This window comes from Buteo buteo, chromosome 22 (assembly GCF_964188355.1).
Source record: "Buteo buteo chromosome 22, bButBut1.hap1.1, whole genome shotgun sequence".
In the NCBI taxonomy this organism is placed as follows: domain Eukaryota; kingdom Metazoa; phylum Chordata; class Aves; order Accipitriformes; family Accipitridae; genus Buteo; species Buteo buteo.
The window spans coordinates 9670511-9695072 of NC_134192.1; the positions used below are offsets into that span (position 1 = coordinate 9670511).

A 24562-nucleotide genomic window follows, 5' to 3' on the forward strand; every position below is an offset into this window, starting at 1 on the left:
CCATCTAAAGAAAACTGTGATTTAGTAGAAAGGGAATGTGGGACAACAGCCTGATCTGTCACTCAGTCTCCAGTGAGTTCTCTTGGCATATAGTTCCCCCACAAAGCCAGAGGATGAAATACTACACGAAAATAAGACGGTCATGAGACATGTTCAGTCATATATTCTGGCAAAATCTAAACAGCAATCACACTTAAAAATACAGCCCTTTCCTGTCAGTAATACCTCGCGCTGGGCAGCAAAATAAATACTTTGACTGATTTTGAATTTCCATTTTTTACTTAATATTCCAGAGCAATGCTTGACTTTTTTTTCTGCTCTTTTATTCACCTAGTAATTGTTCTCAGATTGATCTACAACAAATCCTAGTGGAAACAATATGTCACAAGTAAATTAAAGCTTTCATTGGACCAGTCATTGGTCCTACTCCATATAAGTCTACATGTAAAGATGTTGATGAATTAAGAGCCTGGATGTCCTCCCTTACAGACAATTAAAAAAGTCAAATTGCAGCTGCCTAAGCACAGCCTCAGAATACTTCCCAGCTCACCTCCATGCTCAGCTTTTGAGTCACATGCAGTTTGGAAATACATCTGTAGCTGATTTTTTACTGTTGTGCATTTATGCCTAATGCTCTTTTGCAGTTATGCTTAAATTTGGTTTTATCATTTGGCACAAATGACAAGCTGAAGACATCCCACTATTAGATTTGCAGGCACCATTTTTTTTCTAGCCATAGTTAAATAACTGTATTATTTTCTTGTCCAAAATCCTGGATCCCAGTTTGATGAACGCTTTCTTGTTAAAAAATGTATCTAGAAAATTAAATTTGATTAGCATAAAGCATAATTTATTTCAGTCCATCTATATTCCTCTCCTCAGAGCCCTCATTAACTTCAACCAAAGAGGAATGAGAAAACAGAGCTGGCACAGCTGCATGCTGCAAAAGGAACCCCCTAAACTGACTGCCGTGTTCACCTGAGGTTGAGGACCATTTCCTAGTATTTAAAATAAGCTACTCTGGTAGTGGTGGCTGATCACTGAGCAACATATGAATTTTTGTTTTGCAGCAGCCATTCAAAACTTCAGTTAAGAGTTTACCACAGCTATGTAGAAAGACGTGTTCAGAACTGGAGACAGAAAATTGGATGACAGATAAACTCCAGTAAGAAGACAGATAACAGTTACTAGAGAAGCATCTATTGCCCAGAGTTCACTTGTGAGAGAGTACCCACGAGGCTATAACTAGGAAGAACACCAGACCGCTCCACTGTTTCTAATTAGGGAGGACATCCTTCATTTTATAGCTCCTGTGGTCTAATTTGTAGAGAGCCATATCCCCTAAAGCTTTCTGTAAACCAAATTAAAACTCATTCCATCAAGGAGTTTTAGCAATATACGGTCTCTGATCACAATACATACTCATGGTCATAGAGCTGCTTCAGCAGTCAGCTGGGGGCGTGTTCTTTTTTTTAGGGCTATTCTTTTTCCTTTTTATTAGGAAACAGCAAATTTCTTCTAGGAAAATACATTTTAAAGACCAGAGAATCTGGTTCTGTTTAAACAGTTATTCATAAGAAGGAACAGTACATACAGATCTCTACTGATTTTCCTGGTATCCTCTTGACTTATAATTAAAACATTTTTTCCCCTACTTTTTTAGTTAAGACACCTCAAAGCTTCAGCCAGCTCAACAAACATTGCTAGCAATTTTTTCTCTGAATGAAAAAAAAAAAGTTAGCTTAGGGCTTTTTAGGAGACTTAAGACTCCACGAATGCTTTTGAAGTTTGCAGTCGCTTCTCAATCCAGAAAACATTCATATCATGTGCAGCAGTGACACAAACATCCTATGACCTACTCTACTGGTCTTTAACCCAGCTCTGGACAAGGAGAGTAAATTCAGTCTGTATGCCCATTCAGTCCTTGGCCTCTATGTCACCACTATCAACAAGAGTGCCAATTAGGATTACAGCTTCTGGATTTGGACACATGTCCATTAGACTCTGATTGAGACCTTCAATTCACTTCACACAGGCCACTGAATAGCTCTGAGAGTGTAATGACTTTTGTTCACTACAAATCTGCCTTGAATTTGAACTGGTAACCTGAAGGTGAAAGGGTCCATCATCCTATTGTTAGTGCAGCCTGTGCCAGCCAAAGTCCCATTCCCAGTTGTAAGAAGAATTTGGTGTCACTTGGTTGCTAAACTTCTTACACACACACACACACACACACACACTTTCCTGAAAAATCTTCCCTCTTCATCTCTGTGGGATCAAATATAAATGCACAAGTAACTACCCATGCAGCTGGCATGGCTGCTTGTATCAACCAATGGTGCAAACACTATTAGATGCTTATTTCCTTCCACATGCAAAGCGACTGAGCTAAATTTCTTCAAGTAAGATTTCAAGAAAGTATTTATCATAGCTGGTGTAATTACGGAATTACCTGTGAAAAACCACAAAGGATGAGAGATCTAATAAATAAGTGGAAAACTACAGCATAATATAATATCAAACAAAATGTCTGCAGTGAAAATATTCCACTAGGTAAAGGTCACATATCTCCTGCCTTGAGGAACAGCACAGCACACTTTGAATGCAGGCAAGGTGAGAGCTTTGCCTATATTATGTGAGGGTATTTTGATAAACATTCCCAACTCGTTTTGACAACGGGTGGCCAATATGGCAAAGTCTTTCAGACTGGTTCACAGTAGCAATTTGATAGTAAAAACTGACCAGTAAGCAATTTGATAGGCTGGCCCCAAAATGCTAAGAGCTATTAACCGTGAGAAGCTTATGAAAAGGGGATGCCCTGGGGCATGCACCATTGCCTGGGTGAGTCCCCAAATTCGCAGGATGGTGCTGCTCACCACTCTGCTTGCTACACCCGTGTCCTTTCTTTCCCCTCTGTATTCTTGTCTCTTTCATTAAGCCTTTATCCACTCATTTTAAATAAAACAAATATATTCACTGTTGTTTAAAGGCTCATCTACATTTCCTGTGAGTTATTTTCATCATCAGTACTCTATTAAAGTTATTTCAAAGTAAACTGGTGAGACAGCGAGCAAGAGACTGTGTAGCACTATGTCATGTGTCTTCTCAAACCAGTTAAATCTCAGCAAGAAGTTAAAAAAAAGAGATCTATTTAAAACCAGATTAAACTCAAGCTGCTAAAGCATAATAAATTGCTCTATTTTAACTGACTGAACTGTGCACACTTAGAATACAAGGGCATATTTCATTTGGGTTTATGCAATTGTTCAGTCTACTTTTCTACCATTTCACCCATCACCAGATGAGAGAACTTGTCAGGCAAAATTGTAGCTAATGATGTTTAATGGTAGCTAAGCCCGACAGACTTGTTTATTTCTTTTCTTCTTTTTTGTTGCTTTACTCTCACTGAAATAATGAAAATATTACATGAACAACTTCTATATTATTTGCAGGAAAAGCTTCCATTACCAATGCTAGGTAACATAAAGCTTTATCTGATTTATACAGCAATCTATATAAATCTACTTTTATGTTTTATTTGATTCCAGCCATTAGGCTGTGCTAGGAAGTAATTCTAAAATATCTATCACAGTGGCAATTCACTGTACTATACCAAATTAATCTACATAAATCTATACCTGTGTGCAGGGAACCAGCATGGTAGCATCACCAGTATGGAGGAGGAACGGATGCCAGTAATTCTACTTGTATGCTTTCTAGGAAGTTCAAGTTTTTTCCAAACCACTGAGCAGAATACAAATGTCCCCTGTCGAAAAATTCTTCTGTCTAAATTAACTGTATCATCATTAGCATAGCTCTTACATTTTAAATTTCAGAATATGAAACTGCATATTAGGAGAGGTATTTCCTCTTTATGACTGATCTAAAGTCAGAGAGCTGGAGCACGAATGGGCTGTTTGGAACAGAATATCCTTTTAAAAACCTGTATTCCTTACTGATTTAGAGTTCCTTACATAGCTGAAGCCAGTGTGCTTTGTACAGCTGAATGAGGCCAGCTGGCAAAGTAGGAGCGTATCAGTATTCTGACTGCTTTTCTTTTGTTTGAATATTACCTCAGTGGCCATACACTAAACGATGTGAACTTGATGGGTTTGACTATGACCTCAGCTAAACTGAACAATATGAAGCTGGCACATCTGTAATCTCAGGCTTGCTATTTTTCAATTTACTTTTCACCTGATTTGTATTAAGATGTGGTTCAAATTTTAAAATCAAAATAAAAAGGGCCCTTCTGCATTCCAAATCAATCAGCAAATGCTGGCATGCCAGAAGGCAGGCTTCATCTGCCTCTTCACACCACATTTGGTGGATCCCTGACTTATGAGAGCTTGATTTCTAAATGTTTATGCAGAAAGAAATGCTTTACACATCCGTTCCTTCTCAGATAGCCTACAGGGATTTCTGGCAATGCTTTTTTTTTTTTTCCCTGCCTTCCAGGTTTTCTCCCTGTGGACGCATAAAGACATAGTGACAGCAGGAGTAGGCTCAACTCGCAGTGAGCAGCATCCGTACATATTATTGCTATTGACTCCATGAGATAAGCTGGACATCTGTCTTTACTTTTAGCAAGTTCCACAAGGATAAACATGAACATGAATGTGGGCTGCCCACGGACAGTTTACTGGTGCTCTTTTATAGCCCCATCCCATCGCTGGGCTTCTGTCACTTTTGTCTGAGCTATATTTCAGCCTCGGGTCACAAGAGTTCAAAACATAGTCAATTAATCAAATGGTTTCTATGAACATAACTGTGGTTCAATAACTGTTTCCTATTCAACATAACCAAGGAAATGAAAGGAGGAGGTTAATGTGGAGATAGCTAGGTTACGTGTGGAGCTTTAAGCAGCAGTCCTTGATTAGCCATCATCAGACAGGGCGTTTTATCGGTGGAGTTATTTTATGTGAGACTACAGAACAAACCCAGGACATTTATGGCCTTATCCTGCTCTCAATAAAGTTGAGTTCTTCCATTGACTTATGCCTACTGGTTCAGGATCTATGATCTTGACAATAAAATTAACACAGCAGCAGAAAAACAAAAGAAAGAGATATAAAACCTCTCTCTTACAATGCACTGTGTTTACACTAAGAAAGATATAGGATTCAAGTCTCTAAGGTGAAATAACTGCTCCCAAGAGGAGGGGAACTGAATATGGGACATGGCAGCTAATATACTAAAATGATGGGGAGAAGGGTATTACATCAGCGCAACAGGTTTACATGTGTTCTATCAGTGATATGAGGTGGGGTTTGTAAAGCTGCTGATTCCAGCTGGTGAAACTGGAAGGCCCAAATTCCTCGATCTCTGCTGCCTAAACATGACTTGTCGACTGGGGTGGGAAGCAGCATGCTCAGCCTGCCAGCCACCCATTTAGGAGGGCTTTTTGCTGTCTCACCTTTATAAAAGTGCTGGGATTTTGCTTTACATCACCCAAGTCTGTTAAAAAGGGGCCGAAACAAGCCCTCTAAGCAGCATGAGAATTCTTCTTTTTGATGTGATAAAAAACCATAAATATGTGTTTCTAACCACTGAAGACAGCAAGATTTGGAGGGCTTAAATGGAAAAAGCTAGTTTAGATTGAGCCAATTCTGGATATTGCCGCACACGTCAAATAGCACTTCACTTGACAAATGGTCCCAAAGAAATCTATGGGGCTATTCAGGGAGTAAGGTGGTGTTTGGTATGACTAAGGAGATTAGAATCTGGCCCCTGTTTTATTTTCAGAGAGATTTCAAACATGTGTTTCTTCTAATTTTCCCTTCCTTCTAGGATTGCTGGTATTCACTTGGCCTGGCTTTAGAGGCAGAGGGATGTGAAAAACAGCACCAGTAAAAAAAATTATAACCTCTCTAATACATGACCAAAATAGTTTCCCCCCGCCCCCCCAGTAAAATATGTGGCATAAACAAATTCCATAACGATGCTATGTGTTATAAAAGTTTTACTGGCACTTGTTTGGGATTACCCGCATAACTCGCTTGTGAGTTCACTACTCATGGGTAATGCACTCATCCCAAATGCATGCTAAAAACCAGCTTATGTAAAAGTCCTATTAGAGTCTAACACAGATTAAACAAACAGTTTTTTTACAGAAGCCTCTTATAGTACAGACGTTCACAGAAATGATAAAAACCTTAGTCTATAATTGGCAATGTTTTCATTAGGTTTATCCCCAAAATCCCGTATTAAATTCCGTAAGTTCTTAACCAGTGACATCTATACCCACTCTGCAATTCTGTATTTTTCCCCTCCCTATCTCTAACCACACCTTTGTGTCATATCATACACATGTGTCTGCACCCAGACAGAACATGGTCCCTTGTACTAGGTCAGTACAAACACACAGTATAAAAGAGGCCTTGCTCTAGCAACTGTACTATTTAAACTGAAAAGACAGAGAATGGGAAAAAACATTATTCCTGTTTACAGACTGAGAACTGAGACATAATTTCCAAAAGGTCATACAGGAAGTCCCTGTTGGGGCTGGAATTAAAATCAAATTCTCCTGAGCACCAATCCAGTGCCTTAACAACAAATTCATCTTCCCCCAACATCTGTGTTTTTCTTCATCTACTGTATTCCACACTCATCTCTGTACCATTTCAACACCTCTCTTCAGTACTGTAAGTGATGTGATTAGTACCTGTATTGACTTAAAGCATCACACACACAAACTGCACACCTGGACAAGAGAATTTGTGAGGAGCATGAGTAAGGTTATCAGGCCATGCGCTCTGGGTCAGGAAGTGGCAGTTAAGTTTTGTACAATAACCATTACCAACCAACCACGTAAACTTAGTCTAAGGCAAGTCCTTAGCCCCACAGAGAACACTGCAACAGAAACAGGAACAGAGCTGATGCTAACTGGGCAAAGTTAAGCTGATTTTCCTCATTTTTCTTTCCTACTTTCCCCTGCTTTCTTCTCTAAGCATCTTCTGATTCATGATGGTGCATGTGAGGATTATACACGCAACAGTCATACCTCTTGCATTGCCACATTCAACCAGAAATAAGACCACCACCCAGAGAAGTTCCTCTGGACAATTCTGTGCCTCCAACTACACATCCTGCTTGGGCAGAATTAGGGAGAATTTGTGTAATTAACCTAAGATTTCTTATTTTTTCTGAAAAAAATGGAAAGGGGCATGAAGACACCCAAAGTACCTGATTTTTTTCTCTAAGTAAATATTTCCTCTCAATTTTCAGGTGAACAGGCTGTAAAAATTTATGACAAAAATGAAAAATTTTAGGCAATGTTTTACAGACTATTTTTCTATTAACTTACATATGAGAGAACTCTAAAACTTGGTACGAATTAAGGTTAGCCCTTAAAAGAAGGACCTAATTTGCCATCATAGCAAAAAAGTGAGATTAAGAAAATGCTTTGCTGAATTGCTAGGCATATTAAGTATTAATGCAATATAGTTATTTCTAAGGAAAGTGGAAACATTAAACAAAGAAGAACACATTGTCCTTCTAATTTTCAGAATTATTTCCTACCTAAAGATAGACATATCACTTGATTTTCAGTCACTTCAGAGCAAGTAACTTTCTCTAAAATCCAAAGAACATACCTGCTATTAACAATCTCAGCAGTGTCTAATAAAAAAACCACTTAAGCACAAACTGTACTTAATTTATATGATGCGTAGCTGTAAGTTATCAACCCCAGAATCCTGTGCAGGAATTAAATATTCAGTTTTTCTTTACTGATTTAAGTAGGATTTTTATCCCTCAATTGTGCAGGCTTCACAGCATGGGGGGAAACGGTCAAGTCAACCCTCCAGCAAGAAACTCTGTATCATGGCAGGTGCTGGGAAGAGGAGAGAAGCAAGTCTGCTCAGGGAAGTTGGACAGGTAGGAAGTTTACAGACTTTCACAACATTCTCTGTTGTCAGTGCAGGAATAAACATGTCATCTGTTTCACTATTTTTCACTGTTTGGCAAAGCTATCAAATTGCTGAAAAAAACTTTCTTTTTTTTTTTAGCATAGGCAAGTACATTGCTGAAATGGGTTAGAGCAGGCGTGGCAACGCCTGAATCAACAGAATAGATCAGATGAGCTGGATAAATGCTAAGTGGAAAGCTATAGGAAGGACAAACACACATATTCTGCTTAGAATATATTAAAAAAGAAATGTCAGAGGACCAGTCAGTCTGGGGAAGGGGACGGAAAAAAGGAAGGTAATAAAGCAATAATCTCAAACGCAGCTCTGGAATTACCCAAAGTCTGCAGTGCTCTGTAGGGATTTTAAAGAGCACATTTAGAAAATTTGTTAGGAATTAGGAGAGCAGGGTCAATAAAGTTAAACTCTGTCAATAATCACTCTGTAATATGTACAAGGATCTTCCACCACAGTGCCTGAGGGCTACCCCTGAACTTAGAGCTGAACTTTTCAAATTTAAAAAGACCCATTTATTGCAGCAAGTCATTTGAGCAAATCTTATTATGGAAAAAGGCCTAAAAATAGAGCTGTTTTTTTAACACTCAGGACTGACACACACACCCCGAGAGCATCTATGGACCAAACTTTGCCAAGAGGAATATTTAATGAGAAGTTTTTAAGTCATTAGCCCCGCCATAACAGCACCTCGTGTCACTGCAGGGATTTGGAAGGCCGAAGCAGGCCACACACGGCGTGACCAGGTTATCAAAACACGGGGCCCAACTCTGCACTTGGCTTGCTGGAGACCAGGGAGGGAGCAGGAACCGGCCTCTCCCATACCCGGTCGCCTTCACACCTCCCAAGAGTTAAGGCCGTGTCTCCAGTGCGTCACGGTGTGCTGGAAGGGGATTTTTACCTCACGCTGAGCAAACCGGTGCTGTCGCAGAGGCAGCCCAGCGCTTTGCCCCGCTTAGCTGAGCGTGACGCGGCGGCGGCCGTGCCACAGCGCTGCTGGCCGAGGCCGTCGTGGGCCGAGCGGACGCGGCAGCTCCTCAGCGCCGGCTTGGGGAGCTCTAACGCGGGGCGACACCTCAGCTGTCCCCGCGGCTCGCATCTTCGTGGGCGCTTTTGAACATCACCCCAGCCTCAGAGGGTCAGCCACGAGCGTTAGGGATACGTGGCATAAGGCCTGCAGGAGGAGAAGGGCTACAAACCTTCATTGCAAGCTTAAATTTTACTCGAGTATTTACATAAAGCATGTGTTCCAGTTAAAAAGCCCTCCATCTCTCTTCTCTAATTCAAAACACTGTGGTAGTACGGGATGCTGTTAATGCTGAATTGCTACAGATACCGACCGCCTGAGACAACAGCCACTTGAAGCGTTTCACTCCCTTTGAAAATATCTAAGGTGAAGGGTAAGAGTTGTGCGCTACACGACATCAAAGAGTGAAATAAGAAGTAGGTTTTTTTTTTTAAGAGAACTACCTAAATCGTGGATGTTTTTAAGAGGGCTATCTAGGCCCTAGAACTGGATCTTGCTCTTTTTTCTCTGATGGCATTCCAACAGTCTCGTTTATTGTTAAATGGTTCCATGGTGCTAATCTGCAACGGTATGTTACCAGAAAACAGAAAATGCCCAGAAGTACTTGATAAATGTGGTTCTTAAAAAGGACCTTCACGTCCTTCAGATGAATGACTCCAGTAACTTCACTGAGATGACTTTTATGACTAAGCGTACTGGGATCCTGCTCCACTGTTAACTCATTCAACTTATCCAGCAATGCGGCAGGGCAAATGAATACACCACAGTTCATACTTGTAGCAGATTTAGCTTTTGGGCGTCGCATGTGAAAATATGCACTTAATTTCAAAACTTTCAGCTTTAAGTTAACTGCTACTTTCCAGTCAGAATATCCCACAAAGATGCACTCTGTCACCCCTCATACCAAACAGAGTTTTGATGCTGCTTTAAAAATGGCCTTCAGGAACTCAGTCCTAAAGGCACTCACCACTGAAGTCCTAACCCGATGAGGCATGAGATCACATGCACGTGCACATGAGATTACAACCAAGAGTTTGCAACACACCACACTTGGGTCTACCCGCAAGCCCTTTCTTTCTTCAGCAGGAAATTTTGTTTCAGCACAATTTGAGGATTTTGTCGACAAAACCCCACCAGGTCTTCTACAGGTGCATGCCCGTGAGCACCAAAACACATCAGCACCATCTGGACTGAACTGAATGCACTTGGGAACTGCTAGAGTACCCTGAAGGCTGTCCTGGGCAGGCACAGCAAATCCCAGCGCACAGTAAATTTAAGAAAATGTGCACGTGTTTCTGCATGGGAAACATGACAGGTTTGTGACAAACCCACTGAACGCTGCTCGCAAACTCTGTGGGACTGGGTGCTCTCAAGTGCTGAACAATCTGCAGTCTAAAACCTTGAATGTTTAATTCTGCGTCCCTGCTTCATTCTGCTTGCTTATGCTTTCCAAAACTCAGTGAAATCAACTGCAATTTGAGGGATACTAAGACTAAACATGCTTTTCTTCTGAGTACAAGTTCTGGAGCTGTAAATGATTAATATTATTATGGAAAAAATCTGTCATGTATAAACAATATAAACAAACAGCAACAACCACTTAAATTTGTTAATCTGAGAATTTCTTTTCTCTGATTCTCTTTCATAAACAAAATATTTTTTTCATCAGCCAGTATCCATTATGTTCATCCTTGGTGTAGTTACAAGGCAAAAAATGTGGATTATTGATGAAATAGATCATAATGGCTCTTTCCAAGCCATTATCATTTATCATTTAAATGTGTATTCAATGAGCTTTAATCTGCAAATTTGTCACGATTGGGAGCCATTATGATTTAACAGATTCATTGTGTTTGCTTTATTCTTCTTTTAATACGATGCATGGTGTGTGTTCTGTAGACTACATGTGAAGTAATTTTACCTATCAGAATGTACTTTTAAAAAACTTAGTACAGATGTACAACAGCTGTTTGTTAAAGCCTTTGGTCTTTAAAAATACAACAATGCTGAAACACCATATTGTTACACTAATAAATGAGTCCTGCAAAATCTTCATAACCAGGTATATTGCTCTTCTGAAAAGTGTCAATCTCCCATTACTTCTAAGAACAGCACCACGACCAGTCATATGTGAGATTTCAACTATATAAATTTTCTCCAGTCCCCTAACTAGGTACTTTTTCTACTGGTTGAGACAAAGCAAACAAAATCAATGAATGCTCCCTCCCTGGTATTAATCAGTCTGAGCTGTGTACCATATATTACCAAGGATCCAACCAATCTTAATCCTTGTGTATTTTTTTTAAATTCACAAGAATCAATTAATAATAATAAGAATAGTATGTAACACTTTGGCTAAAGCAAAATAGCATAGAAAGTTCTGTATTTTGGAGAAGGAAGGTGATGCTGGATTTTTAGCTCAGTGTTTGCATAGCTGCACCATTTTCAAAACTGCAAGAAATGTCAGCAATTGGCAATACATGAGCTTTTACTGGTTTTTGGCTATGGCAGATTAATTCCATATCCAGTTTGTATATAATTCACTTAACACCTTTTCTTACTCAAGTTTTGCAATTTCCTGAATAAAATCCCTCTGAGAGTGAGCTGCACACCATCTGAACAAACTCCCCTTGTAGTCTCCAGGAACATTGCTGTTTGCTTTGAAAGAAGACATGATGGGTAAATGCAGAAAAGCTTATTGACCCAGAATTCAGATCATCCTCTGGTTGTGATCTCCCTGTCCTTTTTGACATTATCGACGAACGCTGTGTGGTGGGAAGACTCCTCAGCCACGCAGGAGGCAAGATACCAACAAGAGATCAGAACTGCCCATACCGTAGCATGATTTACCTCATGCCTTTTCTATTTTGCAGCAGGCTGCTCTTAACTGGTTTGGGGTGGGGACAGTGAGGCAAGTGATATGCACATGATTGACAGCTGTGCCAAGATTAGTTGGAAACGGTGGCCTCTGAAATGGCTGTAAGACACTGTGCTCCTCCTGGGTAAGCAGCCTACAGCCTTGCTGCGGTGTGGCTGCCCTGGAGCAGCTGAAAGCTCACCAAGCCACTGCAGAGCTTGGGAGCAGGGAGGCTCTGCGTGCCCTGGGAGGTGGGCTCCAACCGCCCCTCAGGCCATGCCTGCAGGCTGCTGAAAGAAATGACAGTGCTGAAGGCTTTTCGCATTATACATCACAATATTGGAATTTCACAAAAAGCCAGAGGATAGCTATAGTAGGACTGCACGACACTGCTGCACTCTGCCCACGTGAGGTGCATGTGGGCACTTTGATGCCACCCTTCAGCATTGTTTGCCCCATGTTAACATATTAATGAATTATTCATGGGTTTTCTGAGGACGGCTGACTTTTGCCTTAAACACAAATATTTCCAAGCATTAAAAGATATGCATCTAAAAATAAAAAAGGAATCATCTATTGGGCTTAACACGAAATCATCTCACATAAAAGGAAGTATTTTTTAACAGCACATATCTGCTTTATGGCACTGGTCTCTTAACTTTGTGCTTATGAGTTAGGGAAACAGCCCCTTGGTGGATTACTTTTCATAGTTTGCTCAGTAATGTGTTTACAAAGCCATTGTTACAACTAGATGCTTATATATTTTGATATACAGCATGCACTACAACAGTACATCTTCAGAGATTTCATGCTTATTTTAAAAACCCATTTAAATGTTTCTTTACCTTCCCTCCCAGCAAAACACAAGTTTATTGCCAGATACTCCGGGGCTCCATAGTCCAGTCTGACAGTAATTAAGGCAGAATTAGTGGTGCTTTGCAGGAAATGGTAACAGTGGCAAGTGTACAACAGGATAGGCCAAATTAATCTCTGACAGCAACTCCTCTGAAATAACTAACTTACTCTAGGAATTAATTTGACACTTGAAATTTCAAATAATGGCCTCTATTTTTAACTGTCTGACTTTACTGAAACACATAACTCAGAGCCTGAGAAATGTTAAGTGGATTTTGTTTTCCTTTGTTAGAAAACCGCTCATCTACTCACCCACTTTCTGCCATGTATCAAGTCAAGAGTCTACTCCAGAAATCAGTGTTTTGTTAAGATGATACGATGCAATATTTCAACGCAACCTGCACTTGCTTAATGCTTACCTGCCCTTGACAATGGACAGTATTAGTGACAAACATTATCTCTAAACCATGCAGTGAATGATACAAAACACATCACCCCAAAATTTGTGTTTATAAACATCTGAAATATTTCCTCTGATCCTATAATTATATAATACACCAATACATAAGAAATCCAATACTTTGGCAGTACAGTCTAAAGAAAACTACAGAAAGTATTTTTCTGTGCACACCTTCTACTTGAACTCAGGCCCCAAACATGGTCTTAGGATTTTGCGGTAAGTTTGGACACTAAGCTTTGACAAAACTCTCTCTTCCAAAAATTTAATGCCATCTACCTACAGTTGTTAAACTTTCATCTAGCTATATATAGTACCTACAATCCAATCTGATTCTGCAGCCGTTATCTAACTGTACAGAGAATCTAATCCAATTCAACGGTATCTATTTGTCCATTAAGAAACCTCCTTTATCTGATATGTAAAATCTATAGATTTTTACGTGGTTTTTTTTTTTTTTTTTTTTTTTTTTTTTTTTGTGACGAAGACAGCAATCCCTACAGGGCCTTTAGAAAGAAGGGCTAGTGGCTGCTAGGAGGCAGCATCCCCCTGTGTGTGTGTGTGGGGGGGTGTCGTTGTGGTCCTTCCTTGCCTTGGGAAGGGGAGCAGCGCCCTCAGAGCATCCTTAGGACCCTTGGGTGTTTAGGGAAAGCCACAGGTTAACATGAGATGGTGTTGCAACCTGATCTTCAAGGTTATTTGATTTTGGGATGGGAGAGATTCCTGGATAAAGTGGAAAAGAGCAGGAAAACCTTTATGTGACCCTCAGCACCTTCTCCCTTCAGGTTACAACTGCATTCTGCTCTCCATGGGAAAAAAACAATCTCCTTCTGCAGTGAAGGACTTGCACTATTATCTCCCTCTGACTGTTGCATTGATCAGATTGGAAAATGAGTAACTTTTATCACACTTGATCTGAAATAGCACTATCTAGCTAATGTTTATCCCTTTACATCTACAGAACAGATAATTGCATGGATCCTGGGAGTCAGACACGACACTGTGATGTCTCTTTTGATCCCTGGTGTCGGGTTAAAGGAGAAAAAAAAATAGAAAGTTAACCTGTGATTTAACACTGACCACTGTCTGGCTCCTGCTACCAGTCTGGTCTGGGTGGTTTAGATCTTTGCGAGTGCATGTCTGGCTCCCTTCTCACCACGCAGGTTCACTTGCTGCTGCCTCTAATATCAGAGTCTGTGCTGGATTCTGTAGCATGTGCTTTACTTTGAATTGCAATGGATTTTTGCCTAAAAAAAATCAAGACACAGTTTTCTGATTTGGGTTTTTTTTTTTCATTTCTCTTTTCCTTATTTTTTTCAGGTACAGGGAAAGGCAGATTATTTCAATTAAGAGCCTGTCACTGACAATTGTAAGCAACCTTTCTTCAGTTCACTGCAGCAGTTGCAGTTTTAAGTTTCTCCCTGCTTCTGTCAGGATCTAATTTTCAAGGCCCCGTTGCCATGGCAGCAAGTTGGAATTTTAATCCAGTACTAAAGGTCAAGACAGGTCACCAGTTTCAGTTCCTCTTCAATCTCCCCATAAAGAGCCACAAAAAGAAGCTGAGATAAAGGTCTGACCTAACAAAAAATTCCAGTCTAGCACACAGCTAGACTTGAAGCTATATGATTTGTATAGGCTTTCAAATTTGTCTGGAACTATTGAAATTCATGCTAAATCAAATATGGGCAGCACTGATTCGCATTCCTCTCTCTCTGCAGAAAAGCACATATATGTCCTTAAAACACAGTTATGTGCACGTAACTTATCAGGGATACCCAAAAAGCAAATACTTCAGTAGTCTAACAGGTAAATAGCTGTGAAAGCAATCCCCTCATTACTGGAGATATTTACTACTTTTGCAGACTCAGATGAGCCTGACAGCTGCATTTAAGTCTTTCTTGTCAATATGAGGTAGGTGAGTCAACATCTTTCTTTCAAAACCTGTAAAGATCTTTTTGTGAAGCATTTTGACTAAACACGACTTTCCAGTAAGGGACAATTTCCTAAAAGCTAAACTACCTTCAGATTTTGTTTACTATTTTTATCTTGAAGGATAAAAAGCTCCTGTGGAAATTAGGAAATAACTTTTTATTTGCCAATTTTCTAGGCCCCCTCCTGTGTTTTCCATAACATGGATTTTAATTAAACAATTGGTTTGCGCTTACCGGAGTAAGGCTACAGACATCTCTCTCCTCCTCCAGGGCTACATCATATTTTTGGGAAGCTGCGGTTACAGCATTAGGAAAGTCTCAAAATGCATTTTTCCGAGATGCATGCACACAAGTGAGGGAAGCAGCTCTTCCTCTAGGAATTTAGAACAGTAATTAGCCTGGCAGTGGGGAATATTTTCCTTTTTCACTGTTTGGGAGTATCTGTTTGTAAGGTAAAGCTATTCTGAATCTGTGGCTCCAAGGGCTATCCAAGACGGAGGATAATGCAGCGAGCATGGCCTAGCCCCATGGGGTGTTGTGAGAACTTCACTTCATAAAAAATAAGCCCTCTGGCCACAAAATTGATAGGCTTTGGAGCCCTGCTGAGCCCTCAGCCCAAAGGATAATGGTAGCAATATAAGTTCCTCTGGATGGAGAGTGTAAAGCTGAGAAAAATGTAGTGGATTATTAGGGTTGTCAGAGGGATTCAGAGGAAAGATGCAAAGGATTAAGTTGTGATATTAGGAAAAGTGGCTGTTAGTCTTACCTAGGATATTTAGGACACAAATTGGTAGTTTCAAGCCCACTCTGGTATTATGAATGCCAAGCTTCCTGGCAAAATCCATTCTTCTTTCAAGCTTATCACCCATGTCCGATTATGACTATTTTGCAGCATGGTGCAGATGAATCTGGGTGACAATTTTCTCAGTTTGTCTCAGGCTGCTGAAGTCTACAAAGCCAGTAAGATATGACAGTAAGAATGAAAGGGACTAGAGCAAAGAGCATCAGGAAGAAAAAGCCAGAGAGAGAAATGGCTTGGCTCTGAACCTGAAAATTACCGACAGGTCAGAGTTAAGACAAAAGGGAACAGGGTGAGGTCCAAATTATGGTGGCCAGAAAGCCAAGCAAGAAGTTAGTTTATATGCATTTTATCAGCAAGTGTGCAGCTCGCAAAACAAATGGGTGGGAGAGGTACTGAGTGTGGTGGCTTCCTCTGCTCTATCCTGATTTACATTTTCAGATTTATCAAGTACATTTGTTTTTCAAAATGAATGTTTGAAGTTGCACTGAAGTTCAGAAGTGATTCCATCCCACAGAAATGTAAATTGGGAGGTCAGTTTGCGACTGGCCTTAAGCCATGAAGGCACAACATACGCTGCTGCCTGTGGGAAAGCTCTTTAAGTACAAGGAAACCTGTGGCAGATTTGCAGTCTAACCAGTTTCCAAAATGGGAACTGATACATAGTGGGCAGGGAAATACATCCCGAATCCAAACATGTTAATGTGTCTCGTTTACCTGCCTCTATTAATACTGACACTTCAATGGTCACAGTTCAGTGGTTGCGTGTATTTGGCAGTGATGCAGCAGTGCATCCTACTTGAGAACAAAGTATTTCAACTGCTGCTCGTTAGTTAGGGCAAATAAATGTTGAATTTTTAATGGAGGGTTATACAGTATCAGGAAATTCAAATGGTTCAGTGCTTACTTGAGTTGCAATCAGCAACACTGGCAAGAATGCAGTTGGTTAGCTTGTTTCAGGCATTCTTAAAGGCAGTAATTATGTAAGTCTCTGATAGTCAAGAAAAATTATTCAACATTGATCAACAAAATATAAGAGAATTAATTTAGTTCTGTTCCCACAATCTTTTAAACTGATTTATAAACATGTCAGGAGAAAGAGATCATGGAAAAGAATGTATTAGGAAATAACTTTATTTTGACAGGGAGGTTAAACTGTGAGCCAGCTGAATAATGAAAACAAAAGTCTAATTTAGAAATTATTTTGAATAATGGGCTTATCTTCAAGGATACAGGGCTTTTAATTACGATGCTGGATTTTAACCTATTTCACAGCAGCTGAAATATTTTGCAGGTTTGCTTCTATAGGCAACTGTCCATAGCAAATGCTTGTATGTTTTATTCCCAACTACTTAGTGCTTTGCTCAAAAGGAAAAGCCTGTGGCAGTTAGGAACAAAATGATACAATCTTGACTATCATTGCTCCGAACCCAAGAACTTATGAGGCAAAAGGATGCAAAGCAAACTTCTAACTAACAAAACAGTAAATATGAAAGATGAATGACATCTTACCAGAACAGACCCTTCTATTTTCATTTGCTATTTGTCCCTTTAATATGGTGCACTGGAGCTCCCTAAAGATTAATGGAGTTCCAATTACATGCCACTGTTGTTTCACTTATCATAATTTGTACATGGCAGTGCAAGTCCCTTGTATTCATGACTTTCCCAGTTTACCCAGAGGGAATATCTTTGCAACTTCCTACTTCTAACAAACAGGCAGTACTTAGTCTAATGATTAAAGCTTGCCACACTCGCTAAGTGAAAATTAACGTATGCTATAAAAGAAAGCAGGCTATCAACACTGTGGGATCAATCGACACTCTGATGCTTTAATATGATCGATTAAAAACTGTAATTAGAAATACTAGTATTTCAGCTTCTTCAGTGTATTACACCTGGGTTAGATTGTGACTGGAACTTAGATATAGAGTTGGATACATAAATAGAAACATCCTTTCTATTCCAGTTGGAGATGAATTTTACATTTTTGGTTCATGTGATTGCACTGGAAATGATGCATCAACATTGAATGAATCCCATTTTTTTTAAAAGTGATTCCTTTGAAGGTTAAGAATTCATCAGTGCTTCTTGATTTCAACATTCTGAATAACAACATTACTTGTTGTCACATTATCCAATATACAATCCTTGGTGTAAAATCCTCTTGATGTCTGATTACTCTTCATAAGGACCTCATGCTGATTCATTTCAAACTGTGAATTACCTTTAATTCATAGCTTGAACATGCTGCCAAATTTTGTTTTCCATGCTCCCAGGTGGCTGTCCCTGACACAGTGGAGAACTTCCAAAAAGCCATTAGATACTTACGAAAAGTAGTTAGATGTCAAGAAGCACATTTCCATTTTCAAACAGGCTTCCATCAAGTATTATGATAATCTTTGGGATTAGAAAAGTACTGGTATTTACTGAAATTTTTTTAGAACTGTGAAGTGAAATCCTGGCCCAACTGAAACCAGTGGTGAGCCCCCTTTGAAAAATCCTTGCTGAAATATCACATAAAAGAGTTTCAGCTGCCTGGTTTTTTTTTGAGCCCACTGTATTTAGCTGTTCTCTAGCCCCCACACAGGTTGTGTATCATTAAGTATGACGGATAACAAAAACTTAAAAGGATAAAATAAATTGTTTTTTTTTCTGATCCATAAAAATTTGCTGCTCTAAGTTTTTAATGGTTTCCGGTAGCTCACTGAGCCCATGAGAAGGGCCTTTTAATACTGTATTAATACAGTAAGTATAGGAAGTAATTTTATGACAGGGGAAGAATACCATTATGATTACATTCTTCTTTTTAGCTAGGCTTTTATGGAAACTACCCAAGACTACTCTGCAGTATGATTTCGAAACACAGGATGTGCTTGATTAAAAAGGTTCTGGGTACTTTCCAACTGGACAGAGGCCAAATGCTAACAACCAAAACAGAACAAAAGGACTGGATGTTTGAGGATGACATACTTGCAGTGGTAATTATATAACAGAAACCTAAGTCGCAGGCTGAGTTTGTACCCTCAAATTCATGGAAGTTGACAGAAAATCCTTCTCAGTGCAATTGGTTGCACCTTATCTGTTCCTGCTTACTATGCTTCATAATAAACTAATCAGAGCAGACTAGCTGAAAACTGACTGCACAATACCCAAAAGAGATTTACAGTGAATATGAAATTTTAAAAAAGGGAAGCCAAGTGCCATAGTTTTACATAGCCAGATTTCAGCTATAAAAAGACACCACGGTATACAGACACATGTGTGCACATCAGTGTTCAAAATTTCATTTTCAAGATTTTTGAGTAGAAATTAGGTCCTGTGGTTAGTTACATGTACACATACTCAGGTACAACATAGGTGCAGAATTCAAACACAGTCCCAACTACTCTACGTTCTATTTTACCTGCTGCAAAGCATTGGGGATTGGGTTTCTCCAGCATGTGGATGTAATAAAGTACATTGAAATAATATAGAAAGGATGAAACTCATAGTTCAGAAAGCTTTACTTAGACAAGAAGTCATGCATCTTGCACACCCTTAGAAAAGCAAGACGTTGGTCAATTAATCTACCTTGCAGTATGTTGCCTCCATTCTTCCCTGTAGAAACACGCACCTGAAAACTTATCTTGCAAAGATCATACATCCCTTTGGTCTGATCTTCCATGATACCAATGTTTCTACACCTGAATTCTGTAATGGCATACAGGCAGCTTGGCTGCTGAAGCAGAATATAGCAAGATGAAGGTAAAGTATCTTTGCTCTGCACGCATCGCTCAACTAGTCATGCTATATCTCAGCGATATGGTGAATGCAAGCACATTACTCCCAATTCCTACAGATTTCTAACAAAGCCAATGGAATCTATAAGACCATCGCTAGGACCAAAGTAAATGCAAAATATAACTGAAGTTTCACTTGAATTGCATGTAAACTTAAAAAAGTTGGGGAATATCTAGAAACATGTCCAGGTTAAAAGGTCTCTAACAAAGCATACAGGTGGACAAACCCAAATTCAGTCAGATTTGATTAAACTGAAATACAGGTAACAGATCCCATTGACAAAATATATAAGGAATTGGTGGGGGATACAGTTTTGAAGTCAGTAAGGTCATGCTGTGTGGTTGAAAATGTAGCAACAAATGTTACTGGGGATAAGTTGGACTGTAATTTCACTCATACACTCCAATATCCCTGAAACTGACCGATGTCAGAAAGATTAAATCCTTAACACAACTGCAATCTGATAAATACTATGTTATTAAAATATACAATGACTGCAGGAGCTGTCAATCTATCAGGGTTTATTTGGATCGCACTATCGAGCTCTACTTGATACCACTGCGTCTTTCTGCCCCATTCTCTGCTTTAATTTCATTATGTCCTCAAGTACTGTAATTCCCAGTGAAGGTGGTGGTAACTGCACACGCAGATCTAAAGAAACAAATTGGCCTCGTAATACCAAGTCTCACAGTGGACTGCCTTCTAACCTCCCAAAGCCCTACGGAAATTCTTAGGAGCTGCCTTAACAATTTTTCTGTGGTAAAAGAGAAAAAGTGATAGTAATGGGTTAGCTGATCTTCATTTGGAAGCTAAAAATAAAAGTAGCTTTATTGCAGCTCTGATCTCTCATGTGTAAAATCTATCACCTACCATAAGAAGGCAGTTCATTGCAGCAGAAATCTGATTGATAGTACTGGAACTTTAGATCAAGCAGCAGAACAGAGAGCAACTGGTTCATAAAATGTACTCAGTGTCTTTGGTTTTTATATCAGGCTTCCTATAGAGAGCTTTGGTCCCATTAAAAGCACTATATACCACTGAGCTCTGAAGTACTGTTCTTTTGAAATTCAGCTTATAACAATAAACCATGATTGACAAGTCTATTACTGTTGGTTACAAACTATTGAAATATTGTATTTTATGGTATACTCACTAAAATATTTTTCACAGTGGAATCCAAATACACTTGCTTTAGGAGAAAAATAATTTTAAGATGTAGTAATATTTTTTTACTTTTTTTTTTTTTTTTTTTTTTTTACTATGGAATGTGCTTGATGTTAGGTTTGGATCACTTAGATGTTCTGAAACATGAATGCACCCATTCTGTTACCAAGAACAGTGGGTATAGCTGGCTAGATTCTTTAAAAAAACCAAGCCATTACTGGAAATCAAAGAGCAAAGGGCAAAACCTGATTTGTTACTATGTTTCATAAATAAATGCTATTCATGCAAATTAATCTGTTTATCATTAGCATCCCTATCCAATTCTTATTCAATCTGAAGAAAAATCCATTTCATTTTAAAATTGAGTTAGTCATTTAACCATAATTTTGTAAAGTTTTGCTCCACAAACTTTACTTGAATGAGTACTTCCATGACTTGAGTTTATGAGTAATGAACTGGACCTTCAGAGCCTGGTGAGTACATCAATGGATTCAGGACCCACATCTAGTCTAGTCCCGTATCTCTTACACGGTCACAGACAAATCACCGAACTCCAACAAGTCCTTTCCTATACACAGACTTGCACTAAGAATCAATACATTTAAATTCATTTTAAAAATATATGTAGGTATCTCCACATTGATTTTTCTTCTCCTATAGGGATTTACTTAAAATTGTGTCCTTAGTAGATTAAGGGGAACCACTAGAATAATTTTGAAGTCATTTTAAATGAACACATTGTATTTACACAAACGTGAGTTAAGCTAGTGCAGTTCTAAATTCAGTAGTTTAAAACACTTGAACACTAAAAAAAATAGCAGCTGTGAACTGAAACCAGACCCACAAATTTTCATAAGTACAAAACCAAAAACCTACTTTTCAAAGTTATTATTTAATTCCTGTTTGTAAATTAGTTTGAAATCCTAGGATAAAAGCAAAAAACCAGTTCAGTCTCAACTCACTGCTACATTATTGCAGCCTTACACCAGAGATGCACCAAAGAAAAATGGTTTAACACAATGGAGAATTAGCTCTTCCACAATTTTAAACTGTCATATTTATAGATCATCTGTGATTTTCAGCTGTTTCAAAGTGTATGAGACTCAAAACCAGGTTTTCAACACCAGCTAGTAGAATCATTCCGTATGATGTGTTTTACTCTCTCTCACTGTATGAATGTTAAAATTCCTGCATCATCTGTTCATTGGGTTGCATTTTCTAGTGTAAGAGGCTTAGTATCTGATGAGAGAAGCATAAAAGTGATTTAATTTTGGCAAGCTGTACAACTAAAATCAGCATTATTTCTGCTTAATAAACTCATCTTTCACACATACCTCTCTTAGCTAATGCTTAAAAAGAAGAAACAGTAATAAGCACTGAAAACATAAAACTGGTTTATGGCTAATTTTTAAGGACTACTGAGAACACCTGAACACCAGGACAAGATTATGAGCAGAGCTAGATTTTTGTTACCTTTGGAGAAATAAACTCATTCTTTATGATAAATTTAAAATGAGATTTAAAGCTGGAAATAATAATACTTACGACTTTTGTGGCACTGACTTAGTTGCAACTTTCCCTGCTGGATCACTCCACTCTGCAAACAAAGGAAACACATTTTCAAATGTCAAAAGATTACTGTAGAATTAAAATGCACCCAAAGCTGTCAGCCCATCTAATTATACTTGGTTTCACAACATGCCACAATGCATAACATGCAATAAAAAACGGAACTGATCTGCTTTAGCACCACAGAAATTAATTTTTTAGCCTTTGTTTTAATCATGTTAAGCAGGAAAAAAACCCAAAACCCAACCCTGACTTTTAGGACTAGGATGATAAAGACCTACTTTGTACATTGTATCCTGAGGTCAGATGTTGGGAGTCCTACAAAGAAGAACACACAAAATGTCAGCATTAGTTAAATAAGATGAAGAAGGTAAGATATATCTTGGCTTGCTAGATTAAGGGCACTAGCATTACACAAACAGAGAAGGAGATGGTATAGGGAAGGGATCATGTGATTGTTAAGGCAGCACCAGTGACATTAGTTTAAAAAAACAATAACTGTGGCACCACTGAGGGACCCCTTCACAGTTCAGACAAGAGCTTGTCCTCAGCTGCTGTAAATCTACATACCCCCTTTGTGGAGACACTGCATAGATTTATACCCACAGTGGTCCTAGCCTTTTCCAGGCCTGGCCATGGACGTGTGTATGAGCCATCTATGATGTACAATTTAGACTGCACCACGAATGCAACCATCCTTTAAATTCAGCTCCACTGCCTGCCTTTCTTTGATCTCACTGCTTGGAAATACAGTAACCTTTTATTGATAGTCACTGTTTTTATTTGGACTGTGACACACAGGATTTGATACAGACACAGGACGCAGACCTTCACCTAAAGGAACTGGTTCAAATCCAGTGAAATCAATGGAAGTACAACAATGTTAAACCAGCAAAGAATCTGGCTTGTAACACTGAGCATGCTAATGCCGGGATTCTTGTTGGCTCACAATAACTAAGCTGCTTCCTTAATGTTTTCTTGCTCAGTTTTTCTCTAGGCTTTATAGTCCACAGTGATTGTAATCAGCTTTCCTTCCAAGCAGAGTTTCATCATTTGAAATTAAGGTGTTATTTACAACCTCATCTTACAGCCAGGCACTACTTTGCTGGAAGTGTTAGTTCTGTAGGATGTTAAAGTCATTAAAACCCTCACTGCACTTCCTCTTAGGGCATTATTAGTTCCTAATATTATACTTTGCTGTCAGTCAGTCCCTTGTGAAGTAAATCATGCCCTAAGAGTAAACATGGCACTTTAAATTTGAATGTCAAAGGGATAAATTGTTCTGATAAGTTCCGCCCTTTTTATCACACTTTTTTATATACGTTTCTCATGAGAATACTTTTTTTTTAATAGTTAAATTGAGAACTTCTAATAGCGCCCGTCTCTGGTTTATATGGCGGTACAATCTAGCCACATTATGTCTGAGATCTATAATTTGGCTAGCTACAGTTGATTTAATGTAGTGTTCTGAAGAGACGTTTCAGTTCTATTTTTTAAAGTAAAACTAGCAAACTTGGAAACATTTATGTGCTTGCCTATTTCCTGAAATGCTAGCTCAAAAAAAAAAAAAAATCTGATTTATATTTTGTATTGAAGTGATATGGTCAAGAATTTTAGGATCAACATTTAACGTGCCCAGAAATTAACTTTGATGTGGATCTTAAAAGTTCAAAGCAAACTTAATAGAAACAGAAAAGGAAAACAAAATTTTAGCTTCTCTGAACCTATGCTTATACTGCTGCCAATGGAGATATTGGCAGTCTGCAGGACTTAGACCAATCTCTGTAGGGCCCATCAAAAACCAGTGCTAAATTAAGACATGGTATAAATTTAAAAAAATACAGCTTCCAGTGGGCAAACCCCTCTACTCTCCCTGTATTCACACAGGTCAGACTCCACTTTCACCTAAATGGGTTCAACAGACTTTAACTCAATTTGCAATGAGGATATACTCTTGTATGATTATGACTTCTGATGCTTAATGCTGCAGCAGTTAACTGCAGTGACAATGGCAGTGCTAGAGTGGTAACAATCACATTCCATTAAAATAAGGCATTCTGGGCACTGGCTTTGTTTTTTTAAGGAACCACAGATACTGCTAATTTCATATGATTTCCAGTTAAGTATGGTGGCTGCACTTCAGACAGGGAAATATCTGCCAAACAGATAAAATCAGTAAGAGGAAAATCACATTCCAG

The 24562-nt window shown here is 38.9% G+C and overlaps 1 protein-coding gene across 2 annotated transcripts in view; it reads right to left on the reverse strand.

Moving 5' to 3' along the window:
* AFF2 (ALF transcription elongation factor 2) overlaps positions 1-24562 on the reverse strand; it is a 350449-nt gene that overhangs the window by 115823 nt on the left and 210064 nt on the right. For both annotated transcript variants that reach the window (XM_075054426.1, XM_075054425.1), the window contains exons 6-7: positions 22646-22682; positions 22341-22392 (exon numbers count right to left, since the gene is read on the reverse strand). In XM_075054426.1, coding sequence (XP_074910527.1) covers positions 22341-22392; positions 22646-22682 — 89 coding nt within the window. The remainder of the gene's footprint in view (positions 1-22340; positions 22393-22645; positions 22683-24562) is intronic.